Genomic DNA, 12,723 nt, shown 5'->3' with positions numbered 1-12,723 from the left:
TTAGTGGATATTGCTGGGGAAGAGGAATGGGTTCTCTGGATGGAGGGTTTTTTAAAGTAAAAGAGGGTGCTGTGTTGCTGGGCTTCTCAGGGTCTTTAACATGCTCATGTGCACCGTGAGCATCCCCAAGGGGAGACCTCATATAGCTGCAGAGATGAAAAACCTTCGCTGCCCTCAGGATCCAGGCAGGTGAAGTCAATAAGCCACACGGCCTGGTAGGAGATGATAAGGTCTGCAGTAGATAGGAGACCCGATGCCCCATCTCATGATGCTCCTAGTCAGGATATTTAAAAACAGTCTAGCCAGGCAAACCGTGTCTGTAGGCCAGATTCAGCTTGCGGGTGACCCTTGCTAACCCTTGATTGTTCCCCAGATGTATTTGGTCACAAAACCACCCTGCGGTGTGCTGGGCACCATTCATGCCTTGGCGTGTTGCAGGTGCTACACTCATGTGACAACAGGGTCTGGGGGTGGGGGAGGTCACCTTGAATAGGACCAGGATAGAGAGGAAGGGGGCTGTGAGGAGGGGTGAAGGCCAGAGATGAACTCCCCATGACCTTGTTGTGTTTAGGACTTGGGCCAGTGGTAACGGAGAACCTTTGTGATTATGAAAATAAGAGGACAGGGCTGGGAAGGAATTCCAGCAGGAAGTTGCCCAGCTTGATGCTGTCTCTCGAGGGAATGGAGCCTGTCTGTGCACAGAGTGGGTGGACGGGAGAGCAGGAAGGAAGGAGGTGGGGAATGAGTCCTAGCGGGCTTGTGGCCGGTGGGGCCCCCTGAGAGGGCGGGGCCCCAGACCCGGGACCGTCAAGGGCAAGAAGTCTGGAAGCCTCAGGTGTGGAAGAATAAGGTCAGGAGTGGCCGTGAGCCCAGTGGGCGTGAGGGGGAGAGCGGGGAAGAACCCTAGAAGTGCAGGCCCTGGGGGTTCCTGCTGCTCAAGGACCCCTCCCATCAGAAACACATGGTTTTTTTTCTTTTTTTTCTTTCTTTCTTCTTTCTTCCGGTGCCCTGCATGGCTCAAATTAGATGCACGTACCTGATGGCAGAGCCCAGCCGGGGTCCCCTGAGTCAAGGTATGTTGGATACATGGAGGCTCGTTGGCATTTGGGGAGACTGGGAGATTTCCCTGGATTGTCTCATGATTCATTTCCAAAGCCATTCCTCAAAGAAATGTATAAGAATAATAATAGCAGTTACTGTGTTTGAGCGCTTACTGTTACTCTCTCTTGTGTGTAATAAGGTAACTGAGCAAGAGTGGGTGTGATTTCCATGTGCCCACTACAAAGTGAGCACTCAACCATTGTTGGCTATAATTACTATTATTTTACGCACGAGAAAACTGAGGCTCAGAGAGCTTAAAGTAGCACATCGAGGAAGTAGGGATGCTGGGGTGGACTCCAGAGCCCATGTTCTATCCCCTATGCATTCAGTATTTATTGAGTACCTACTGTGTGCCAGGCATAGCGCTAAGCTTTGAGGATGCCACAGTGGATCATAGCACGGTCTTGTTTTCTCGCCTGGTGGCCGTGGTAAATAAAAACTTAGCCAGAACCTGATAAACTGCTAAGGCGTGTGATCTGGAGGTTGAACCAGAAGACTTAAACACAGGTCTCTAAAGGAAGCCTTCTGGAAGAGACCCAAGCTGACCCTAGATGGATAATAAGCATGGGGGCAGGGGAATGGGGCCAAGCCCCTGAAAGCCTAGAATGAAGGAAGACATTTGGTTCAACTCTTGCAGGATCTTGAGGATCTTAGTTACAGATGAACTAAGTCCATCTGTAAATTGGACTTAGTTCTCAGAAAGCAACTGGGGCGCTACAAGTGGGACTGTGGCCCTGGGTGCTCTGGATGAATGAAATGGGTTCATTGTGGGGTGTGAGGTCTTGTGATAAGTCACTGTTCCCCTTTATCACTGTGCGTGTCCTCTCCGCTTGGCCCTCCCCTTGAGCAGTGGCCAGCCAAAAGGAGTGTTTGGGGAGCAGTTTGATGCCAAGAACAAGCTGACGTGCTCCATCTGCCTGAAGGAGTTCAAGAGCCTGCCTGCCCTGAACGGGCACATGCGGTCCCACGGGGGGATGAGGGCCTCGCCCAGCCTCAAACAGGTGAGTCGGCATCAGCCCTGCTCCTTCCCAGGCCATGTGCTGCTTGCTTTGCTTTGCTGCCGTCAGACAGAGTGACGTGAGCCCCCATGTCACTGAGAGGCGTAGTCCTTCCTTAACAGAAGTGCTTCAGCTTTGCTGCTGGGAGCCAGCCAGGTCACACGGTCCCCACTGCCACCGGCTTTGTGAACAAGAGTCCAGAACAGAGGTGGTAGAAATCCTTTAAGGGGATCCCAGCCTACATACCTCTTGGAGAAGACAGCAAGAAAACATGGAGATGTATTATTTTTTTAACTCCTGCTGCTTGACAGTCAAGACTGGGGTCCCTTGGGCCTTCCAGATCCGTCAGTGATGGCCAGTGGAGGCTACTGTTGACTGTCAGGCTCCAGCCAGCCTTTTCTGTTCACCAGGGCACTAGTGTTAGACTCTAGCATCTGAAGACCTTTAAATGCCCTCAGGATTATCCAGGTAGGATATCCACGTGGTGAACTAGCCACACAGGGTGAATTTTTTTATAAAGATTTTTATTTTTTCTATCATAGTTGATTTACAATTTTGTGTCAATTTCTGCCATACAGCAAAGTGACCCGGTCATACATATACATATACATATATATATATACATACATACATATATATACACACATATATACACACACACATATATATACATATATATACATATATATACATATATATATACACACATATATATGGACATACATATACACACACACACACACACACACATATATATATACACATTCTTTTTCTCACATTATCCTCCATCATGGTCCATCACAAGTGATGAGACATAGCTCCCTGTGCTATCCAGCAGGATCTCATTGCTTATCCACTCCAGATGCAACAGTTGGCATCTACTAACCCCACACTCCCAGCCCATCCCAACCCCTCCCTGTCCATGCAGGTTTAGTGTTAGATTAAAATTCAAAGAATTTTTCTCAACTCTTTGAATATCGTTGCCATGGGATTAACTCTCTTCACCAAAACCTTTGCTGTGACCCAGGTCACTGCGTCTCCTGATCATGCCAGTTAAAAGAGCTTTGTCTTCCTTTTGACAGATGAGCAAACTGAGGCCCAGTGAATTAAAAGGTCCTCCACAAGACTTTAATTTGGGGGGTTTTGTTGTTGTGTTGTTTTGCCTGATTATGAGTCCATATCGTTTTTTCTTTGAAAGCAGTGACACCCACACAAAATTTTTCTTGACCGTTTGTTTTAATGCACAAGTGATACAAGGTCACAATTTTTTTAATGTAGAGAACAGAGGGCCTTGTTCGTTGCCCACGGGCATCCCTGCCGCCGAGGGACGCGGGGCGGCAGGAAGGAAACCACCCTGCCCTGGTTCCCTGTCACCCACGCGGGATGCCCAGGAACCTTCCAGGTTCAGGAAGGGCACAGGGCACCCCCCTTGGGAGAGCTGCTCTCGGCCCAGGATCAAAGCCTTTATTGTCTGTGTAGGAGGAAGGAGAGAAGGCCCCGCCGCCTCCGCCTCAGCCGCAGCCGCCACTGCCGCCTCCGCCTCCGCCTCCGCCGCAGCTCCCTGCCGAGGCGGAAGGCCTCACGCCTATGGTCATGCCCGTGTCTGTCCCTGTCAAGCTTCTGCCGCCCAAGCCCAGCTCTCAGGGCTTCGCCAACAGCGTCGCTGCCGCCCCCTCGGCCAGAGACAAGCCAGCCAGCTCGGTGTCGGACGACGAGATGCCCGTGCTCGTGAGGATGACCCTCTCCCCCCCGCACTCCCCCCAAGGGGCTGCCCCCCGCCCGCCTGCTGTGAGTCGCTGCTCTGCCCCGCCTGCCTGGGGTGGGGACCTCCCTTTGCTTTCTCGGAGACGGGGGACAGCTGCGCCAGGGCCCCCGACCTGGGCTCAGGCATGGCTTGGCCCCGATGGCTGCCTTGGAGTTCCCACCCGTGTCCACAGTGCCTGCTACCCAGTAAACACCTGCCACTCTACCGGGCTGACGGTCTGGGTTAGATTCTGAGAGACCAGAACCGAAGAGGTAATCACAGTTAATAAAAAATGCAAGACCTGTCCAAGACACTAAATAGCTCCTGCCCAGGGCCCAGGCCCCTCCGCCGGGACCTCCTCAGATCCGGCAGCCAAAGATGTCACCCCTAGTGTATGGGGCCCTCCAAGCAGTAGCCCTGACATCCATTCTGATGGCCAGTCAGTCTTACCAGACTTGATACTTGCAGTATCATCTCTGCGTCAGTACCCTCCGAGAACCTGATTCATGAAGGCTCCCAAAGTAATTCCACTGAGCCACCCACCCCCAATCTCGAGAAAGCAAAGAGACTTGTGTTTCTCACTCACCGTTGAGTTCTTTTTTCTCAAGTTGCAAGTGCTTCAGCCAAGCAGCTTAGCTCGGGTCTGGGACAGGGACCTCTCCCCCCCACTCCCTCCCACCCCTGGCGAGTCTGTAATCCCTGTGGTTGACCACCTCAGATTTGTCCCCTCCCCATGAGTGGTATGCCGGGTCGTATTTGTCCTTGGAGAGTAGGTGGCTGCTGGGAATCCAGGAGGTGGGAGGGTGGGCTTGGGTCAGAATAGGGATCAGAAAGATAATTAAGAGAACTAGAAAAGTCCAGGAAGAGCCTTTGGGGTTCTCTATGTAATATTGAAGCTCAGAAGAGGAGAGATGGATGGAGACCCTCGGGGGGGGGGGGGGGGAGTCTCATCAGCTGGCAGGTCTTGTGGGCCAGCAACAGGCAGAGATGAAATGACACAACCAGGCTCCTGCTTTGCCCGAGGAAGTTCCTGATGTGGCGGGAGAGGTAGCGTTTCTACCCTTGGGGAGCTCCCAGCCTCACTGGAGACAGTGAGGTTCCTAGTCACACAGGGGTCAGAGCCCCAGGCAGCAGCCCTCCCACACACACACACACACACACACACACACACACACACAAGACAGTGAGAGGATGAGCAGGGCAGGCGAGAAAGAGCCATGCCCTCCGGGTGGCTGCTGGGGACACACCTGCGTTGCTGAGGTAATTAGGGCCCGGGATGAAGGGCCCTATTACAGGGGAAGTTTGGTGCAAATTCCCTTAGAAGAGCATCGTGAGGGGAGTTCCGAGCAGGGCCTTGAAGGCAGAGCTGAACTCGGTTCTGTGGGAAGGGTGAGAGAGATACTGTGAGGAACTAAACCGAAGTGGAAGCACATAGGTAGGACTGTGTAAATGTGAACAAGGTCCTGACACTTAACAGAAAGACATTAAAAAGTCCAGTTTTTATCCCCACTCTGCTCCTGGCCGCTGGGATGCAGACAGCTGCAACCCTTCCCCTCTCAGCACCTTGGTTTCTCCCCTGACCTTGAGAGGGCGGGGTCGGACCCATCAGGGACCGTCATCCCTCTGGGGAGCTTTGTAAACGTCTCTGCTCTTGGCCCTGCCTCCAGAGTCTGATTAGCTTGGCTGGAACTCTGTAAGTGCCTCCTCTCAAGTGACATCCAGGTTTGACATTCTGGTGCCTTCCCTGGCTCAGGGTCCTCAGAATCTTGCCTGGAGGATCAGAAAGCTCCAGTTTAAAGCTAGAGCAACAGAACCAGAGGTGCACAGAGGGAGAGCCCAGCAGAGACCTTTGGCCCTGTGGTCAGAGGTCTAGATTCCAGTGCAGGATGGAAATCACCTCATCAGCTACCCGGGAACAGGGTGTAAAGGGTTGGGATTGCTCCCCAAGTCTGGGGGCTCAGGCATCCTCTCCCCATTCCTCAGCCCCCCTCTCCTCCTCAGCCCCTTCTCTCCTCAGCCTCAGGCGATGAGGAGCCCTCTGGTGGGGACAGGAAGCAGGTTGCAGCTCCCTGGCCTAAGGAGAGCCTCCTGAGGGTGAGATGGGAGTCTGGGGCCCCTCTGCCCCTTCTCCTTTCCCCACCTCTCTGCTTCCCTAGGCTCCCCGCCAAGGGGCTGGGACGGCACCCTAGCAGATGGTGAAGCTGAGGCAGAGACAGGAGGGGCAGCCTGAAGTGCTGAAGGCAGCAGAAGGGGCCCTGAGGAAGAGGAGCCCAGAGCTGAGGGGTGACTGAGGCAGGTCACATGGCCTGGAGGAGCCTGGTCACATGACCAGGGCCAGCCTTCCCATCATCCCCTGTGGCCTCCTGCTCAGGCGCCACCCTGGGCAGAGGGATTGCCAGGGACCACAGCTGGCTCTGAGGGGCCTGGGAGGGTACCACAGACCGCCCAGAACTTTTCTGCAGGTATGCCCACCACTCCCCCAACCATACCACTGCCTCTCCAGCCACACCCAGCTCTGGGGTTTTCTGGGCTGATGCTGGCACACGACCAAGTCTGTTTGTGTTTGGCTTTGGCATACCCTGCTTATCTCTTTCCGTGCATGTGTTTACTTATTAGTATGTATGTACCTGTGTGGCCGATCTTCCTCCCAGGCTATGCTTGGTTCTGCCAGTATGAAACAAACTAACACGGCTGACAGGAAACCAACCTAGGAGAAGGGCTTGCCGCAGAGGAGAATGCTGGGAGCAGTGGGCAGGGGTGGTGAGGGGGGAGGGTCACCACATCCATTTCCAGGCGCACAGGAGGGGGCCCTCAAAGGTCCTGGACGGCTCGCCTCAGCCCTGATGTGACCTGGAAGGAGAACCCACTGGGTCACTGGCCCTGGGAGCCTCCCCTAGGCCTGACCCCCCTCTTCCTGTCCCGCAGCCTCTGCCTAGCTTCCCTGTATAGATTTATTTTGTCCCTTCTCGGAACATGTGTTATCTGTCCCTGAAGTCTGTCCCCGGGGGAGAGGTGGGGAATTAAAGGGCCCCCTCAGCTGGATTCCACTCACCAGATGGGAATGCAGTGATAAGCACTGAAGAATGAGAATTTATTCTTTCTTGCCCACCCACTATTCCCTGCCACCCCCATCCCTCTCCAGACATTAGGCATTTCCTCCAGAACCAAAATTTTCGCCCTAATGGAGCCACCAGATCGCGCCTTGTGTGAAATGGATGCGACGGTTTCTTAAGGCAGAGGAGGCTGCGGTCTGGGGAGGAGGAGGCGAAGGCGGTGGAAGGGAGGAGTCGCCTTTCCAACAGAAGTCCCGCTTCCCTCAGCCTGTGGAAATGGCCTGTGGGAAAAGCCCAAGCATCTGAATTGGAAGTATCTGAATTGGATCGTTCTTCCCTTTGTAGGAAATTCCCAAGAAGCATCAGGCCGGTGCGGCCAAAGCCGAGGACCCGGTCAAAGCCGTGCCCGAGAAGAAGAAGTTCCGGCACCGGCCCGAGCCGCTCTTCATCCCGCCGCCGCCCTCCTACCACCCCAACCCCGGCGCCTCGCACTCGGGCGCCACCCTGTACCAGAGCCAGCTGCGCTCCCCGCGCATCCTGGGCGACCACCTGCTCCTGGACCCCGCCCTCGAGCTGCCCCCCTACACGCCCCCGCCCATGCTGAGCCCGGTGCGCCAGGGCTCGGGGCTCTTCAGCAACGTGCTCATCTCCGGCCACGGCCACGGCCCCGGCGCCCACCCGCAGCTGCCCCTCACGCCCCTGACGCCCACGCCGCGCGTGCTGCTCTGCCGCTCCAGTGAGTCGGCCCGTCGCGGCTCCCTCTCGTTTACACCGCAGAGCTTGGTGGGGGATCTGCTCTGCGTACCAGGCCCCGTGCTAGGAGCTGGAAGTCCTCAGAATCAGAATACCTAGTCTCAAGGGCATCAGTGTAGCTGATAATGACAGTCTCTCTGGGATAAGGAAAAGCAGTTGAAGTGTGCTGTGGATAACCATGTGAGATGCCCCCAATAAATATACTAAGTAGGAGTTCCCGCTGTAGTGAAGCGGGTTAGGAATCCCGCTGCAGTAGCTCGGGTCGTTGTGGAGGTACAGGTTCGATCCCTGGCCTGGGAACTTCCATATGCCTTAGGTGCGGCCATTGAAAAAATAAGTAAAAGAAGTGCCCGCTGTGGCATCAGTGGCCTCTTGGGAGCCCTGGGTTGCAGGTTCGATCCTTGCCAGCACTGCAGGTTAAGGATCCGGTGTTGCCACAGCTGGGGCTTAGGTCGAAACTGCAGCTAGGATCTGTTCCCTGGCCCAGAAACTCCATATGCCACAGGGTGGCCCAAACAAGATAAATAAATATGTAAATAAATAATGCTGAGTGGGTGTACAAATAGGATGATATGCAAGACCACACGTCTGCATTTTAGCCTGCTGTATGAATGTCAAGCAGGAGAGACCTGTGGCCAAGATCTCTTTCTGGAGCAAGAATAGTTTCATAGAAAAAAGATAGCTTAGCAGACGGGGGTAGGGCAGCTGGCATCTCCTTATCCTGTGCGAAGTAGGGATCCCTAAGCCGTGTATCCCCACACTCCATCCAGCTCCTGGAAGACTCCTGGGGTAACTGGGAAGGAGAGGAGCACTTTTATGACAATTTAAGTAACTGCTCATTTTGTTTCTTCAGTACCCTTCCCTGTTGACCCCGTGACCTCTGTTTTTTTGTGCTTCAGACAGCATCGATGGCAGCAATGTGACAGTCACCCCGGGGCCTGGAGAGCAGACTGTTGATGTCGAACCGTAAGGAAAAGCCAAGTACCCTCTAGAACAGCAGGCTCAGCTGAGGATGAAGAGCTGTGGGAAGAGTAGTTAGTACTTCGGGAGTCAGTGTGGCTGCTGGACAGGAAACTGGAGAAAGCGTAGGACCGTAGTATTTCTCAAGTGCTGTTTGTTTCCCTGTAATGGCGAGTGTTTCAAGACCTTTCTAAAGACTAAGTGCTTTGAAAGCATGGAGCCTTGTATTTGGCAAACCTAGCATCCCTGTCTCCGGCTCCAAGGGCCAGTTTGGTTGGGGCTACATGCGTTCACATCCCAAGTGATGCTGAGACATCTCTGTTGGGGTGCCCAGCTCTCCACATGCTGCATCCAAATGCCATGCTCTCCTTGTCCTCTTCCGAAGATTCTTGGCCAGTCCTCCAAGAGACCGGGCTTGAATACTTGAGCTTGGTCGGGGGTGTGGGTATAATGGAAGAGAAAGGTGGTTAATTTCATGGGTAAGCACAGAAAAGGCCAGATGGTAGAGTGCTGAATAGATGAGTCAGGAATCAGAAAACCTGGTTCCAGCACATTTCGTTACTTGCTGTTGATCAAGGTAACCTTTCTAGGCTTTAGTTAACTCATCTATTAAATAGGAATCATTTTCACTGCCTTGGTTATTACATCATGGGTCTTTGTGGAGTTCAGATGGGACCATGTATATGGAGTGGTCTGGAAGGGATAAAAAATGAAATAAGAACTTTGTATTTGTCTCTGTGGGTTAAGTGGTACCATCAGCCATGCTCCGGGCAGCCTTGTTCCCTGGGAATTAGCACCTTCCCCAGCCAGCTCTAAGGTTCCTTGAAGCCCCTTCTCCCTTGCTCCCTGCAGCATCTCTCCCCAATCTTAAAGCCGTTCCTTATCCCGGTGAGAAGGCCATGCCCAGACTTTTAGGATCACACTGTGAGGAAATGCCCCTGCCTCTTGTTCTTGGAGAAGGAACGGGTTTCCTTCTTTTTCAAGTCCCTGACAGTTGCCCTTGGCCTCAAGTTGAAGACCGCACTGTTGTTTTTCTTCTTGTCATTAAAGGCGCATCAACATTGGCTTGAGATTCCAAGCGGAAATCCCAGAACTCCAGGATGTCTCTGCCCTGGCCCAGGACACACACAAGGCCACCCTGGTATGGAAGCCCTGGCCGGAGCTGGAAAACCATGACCTCCAGCAAAGAGGTACTAGAACCCAGGGAAGAACCGGGCGGGAAAGGCTGGATTCTCTTCCTCCCGGGGAACCCTGGCTCCAGGATTGGTGTGTTTTTCCGCGACCCTGAGCCCTCTCTGATGCAGTGACCTCTCATTGTTCCTAACAGTGGAGACTCTCCTGAATTTGTGCTGTTCAAGTGCATTGCCAGGTGGTGGGACCAATTCTGAATTTGCTTTGCACTCTCTCTTCGAGGCCAAAGGTGATGTCATGGTAAGGAACCACGAAGAGCAGGCTTCCAGGCTCATATTCATCATGTCCGAATTCTGAAAAGCACTTTCCCAAGATGCTGCATTGTTTTGTATCATACAGCCAGTTCATAAGATGATGTCCAGCCGACGTGCCTGCCATGGTCCTTATCTCAATGAGGAGGTCAGGATTTAAGAGCCTGTATGGGAGTTCCCATCATAGCTCAGTGGTTAACTAATCTGACCAGGATCCATGAGGACGTGGGTTTGATCCCTGGCCTCATTCAGTGGGTTAATGATCCAGCATTGCCATGAGCTGTGGTGTAGGTCACAGATGCTGCTCGGATCTGGGGTTGCTGTGGCTGTGGTGTAGGCCGGCAGCTGCAGCTTCAGTTCAACTCCTGCCTGGGAGCTTCCATGTGCTTAGGGTGCAACCCTCAAAAGACAAAAAAAAAAAAAAAAAAAAAGCCTGTAGGAAAACCTCCATTTGAACTTTTGTTTACGCATCTGTTCCTAAGTAATAACGATAGGAACATCTGTCTTGGGAAGCTCAGCTTTCTTTTCAGCAGTCTTGTAATTCCCATCAGGAGACAGGTCTGCGGTAATGGAGGCAGAAGGTCTTCCTGAAGCCAGACTTGGCCTGAAGGAGTCTGTCATACTCCACTAAAGGTTCTTTCCTATGGAGATCAGCCAAAGGATGACATTCAGAGAACCGTTTTCTCCCCTAACCAGAGTGCAATGTTGCTGTGCACCACCTGGTGGCATCCTTCCAATTTTTACTTTTTATTTTTTCTTATTTGTCGGCCACCCTTGCAGCATATGGAAGTTCCCTGGCCAGGGGTGGAATCCGAGCCAGAGCTGTGACCTACGCCACAGCTGCAGCAACATCGGATTCTTTACCCACTGCACTGGACTAGGGATCGATCTGGTGATACTAGAGACAAGCAGGATCGTTAACCCACTGCGCCACAGCAGGAACTCCTCACTCTTGCACTTTTGACACAGTTCTTTGGCATCTCCTAAACCAGAACGTTGGTGCCCTTTTCCCAGACTCAGAGCTGCTCAGCTGGGACTCCAGCCCAGAGCAGTTTGTTACCAACTCTTACTTCCCCTTTATGACTACGAGTCTTAGACCAGAGCTGGCCTCCTGCTTTCTGATTTAATGAAAATGTGAAAATAAACAAATGTCCCAATATTATCTTTTCATGAGATTATTGATACTCTTCAAGCATCCTATAGAACGTTGGAGAACTCTGCTTGACCTTTGAACATCAGTGCTGCAGATGGATGCTTCTCAAACTTTTAACGTGCACCCAGATCACCTGGGGAATCTTGCTAAAATGCAGGTTTTTCAGTGATTCCAGAAGTGGGGCCCAAGGTACTGCCTTTTGAACCTGCTCCCAGAGGATGCCTGTGCTGCTGGTCTGTGGGCCACACTTGGAGCAGCCAAATTCTAGACCTTGCTCTGCCCCTAAACCATTGATCTGTACCACTTTTTTTAAAGGCCAGCGAGGCTGAAATTCCCATTGTGGCTCAGTGGAAACAAATCTGACTAGGAACCATGAGGATGCAGGTTCGATCCCTGGCCTTGCTCAGTGGGTTAAGGATCCGGCATTCCATGAGCTGTGGTGTAGGTCGCAGATGTGGCTCAGATCCTGTGTTGCTGTGGCTGTGGGGTAGGCCGGCAGCTACAGCTCCAATTCGACCCCTACCTGGGAACTTCCAAATGCTGTGGGTGCGGCCCTAAAAAGATTTAAAAAAAAAAAAAAGCCAGCAAGGCCGAAGGAGGCAGATTTGACAGGGTCGTTTAGCAAGGCTCCCTGGAAGGACAGCGTGCAGTACAGTTATTGCTAACACAGCTGTTTATGTTCAGTTGTGATGAAACATGACTTTTCTGCAAAAGCAGTTCCAGATCACCCACTCATTTCCTCGGAATCCTTCCCCCGTGACTCAGTCTCCATTCAGAGGAGGCCCCACCATATCTCTGAAGGTGGGCCCTCACCAAGGAAGGAGTTGGGTTTTGGCTGCCACTTGTGTTTTTGTGACATGACCAGCTGGCTGCAGGCCTGGGTGGGGCAGGTTTTAGAACGAGAGTCCCACAGGGTGCTGACCAGAAGGCAGACGCCAGTTAGGGGAGTGTCCTCTGGTTGTCCTGCCAGCCCCCCAGCCCCAGGCCCTGCAGTGCTGGCTCGTCTTCCCAGTGAGTCGGACGGTCTTCCGAGGACACATGCCGCCTTACTGACTCTCACCTTTTCTCTCCCCTGTGGGTCTGCAGGCTGCTCTGGAAATGCTGCTGCTGCGGAAGCCGCTCAGGTTAAAATGTCATCCTTTAGCAAATTACCACTATGCCGGTAGGTTGCCAGGAGCCCTGCGCCCCGTTGCCTTCTGAGAGCGGGCTGTTTGTATGCTGATTGTGTCGCCTTTTAATAGTTGATAGCACCCCTTCTATCCTCCACTTGTCATCCCAACGCCCCTGGGAAGTAGCTTGTCGGGGCAGCCGTGTCCACTGGCTGGTCGCTGTTGGCTGTGCCCTGAGCTGGGCGCGAGTGGGCGGCTGCAGCAGTGAGGTCGGTGTCTCGGGGCAGGAGCCTCGGAGGGTAGAGCACAGAGGCAGCAACACTCAGCAGCCCCTCGGCTTTGAGATCATTAGACCTGGGTTCACATCTTGCCTGGACTTGTCGCCTTGTGCAGCCTTGGTTTCCCCACCT

General features: G+C 53.1%; 1 protein-coding gene across 50 annotated transcripts in view; it reads left to right on the top strand.

Moving 5' to 3' along the window:
• TRERF1 (transcriptional regulating factor 1) overlaps positions 1–12,723 on the top strand; it is a 217,390-nt gene that overhangs the window by 174,022 nt on the left and 30,645 nt on the right. For 18 of the 50 annotated variants that reach the window (XM_084968115.1, XM_021098712.2, XM_084968110.1 and 15 more), the window contains 8 exons: positions 1,027–1,073; positions 1,952–2,102; positions 3,579–3,887; positions 7,242–7,632; positions 8,549–8,615; positions 9,660–9,799; positions 9,937–10,040; positions 12,291–12,366. In XM_084968115.1, the coding sequence (XP_084824241.1) occupies positions 1,027–1,073; positions 1,952–2,102; positions 3,579–3,887; positions 7,242–7,632; positions 8,549–8,615; positions 9,660–9,799; positions 9,937–10,040; positions 12,291–12,366 (1,285 nt within the window). The remainder of the gene's footprint in view (positions 1–1,026; positions 1,074–1,951; positions 2,103–3,578; positions 3,888–7,241; positions 7,633–8,548; positions 8,616–9,659; positions 9,800–9,936; positions 10,041–12,290; positions 12,367–12,723) is intronic. The other 32 variants (XM_084968129.1, XM_084968125.1, XM_084968119.1 and 29 more) reach the window with 4 other exon arrangements.

The sequence above is a fragment of the Sus scrofa genome, chromosome 7, assembly GCF_054392235.1.
Source record: "Sus scrofa isolate SSC_HxYL_T2T_F1_AM1 chromosome 7, Sscrofa_HxYL_maternal_Yorkshire_Landrace_v2.0, whole genome shotgun sequence".
Lineage (NCBI taxonomy): Eukaryota > Metazoa > Chordata > Mammalia > Artiodactyla > Suidae > Sus > Sus scrofa.
Note: the sequence above shows the minus strand (reverse complement) of the source record. Positions and strands in the feature narration are given on the sequence as shown.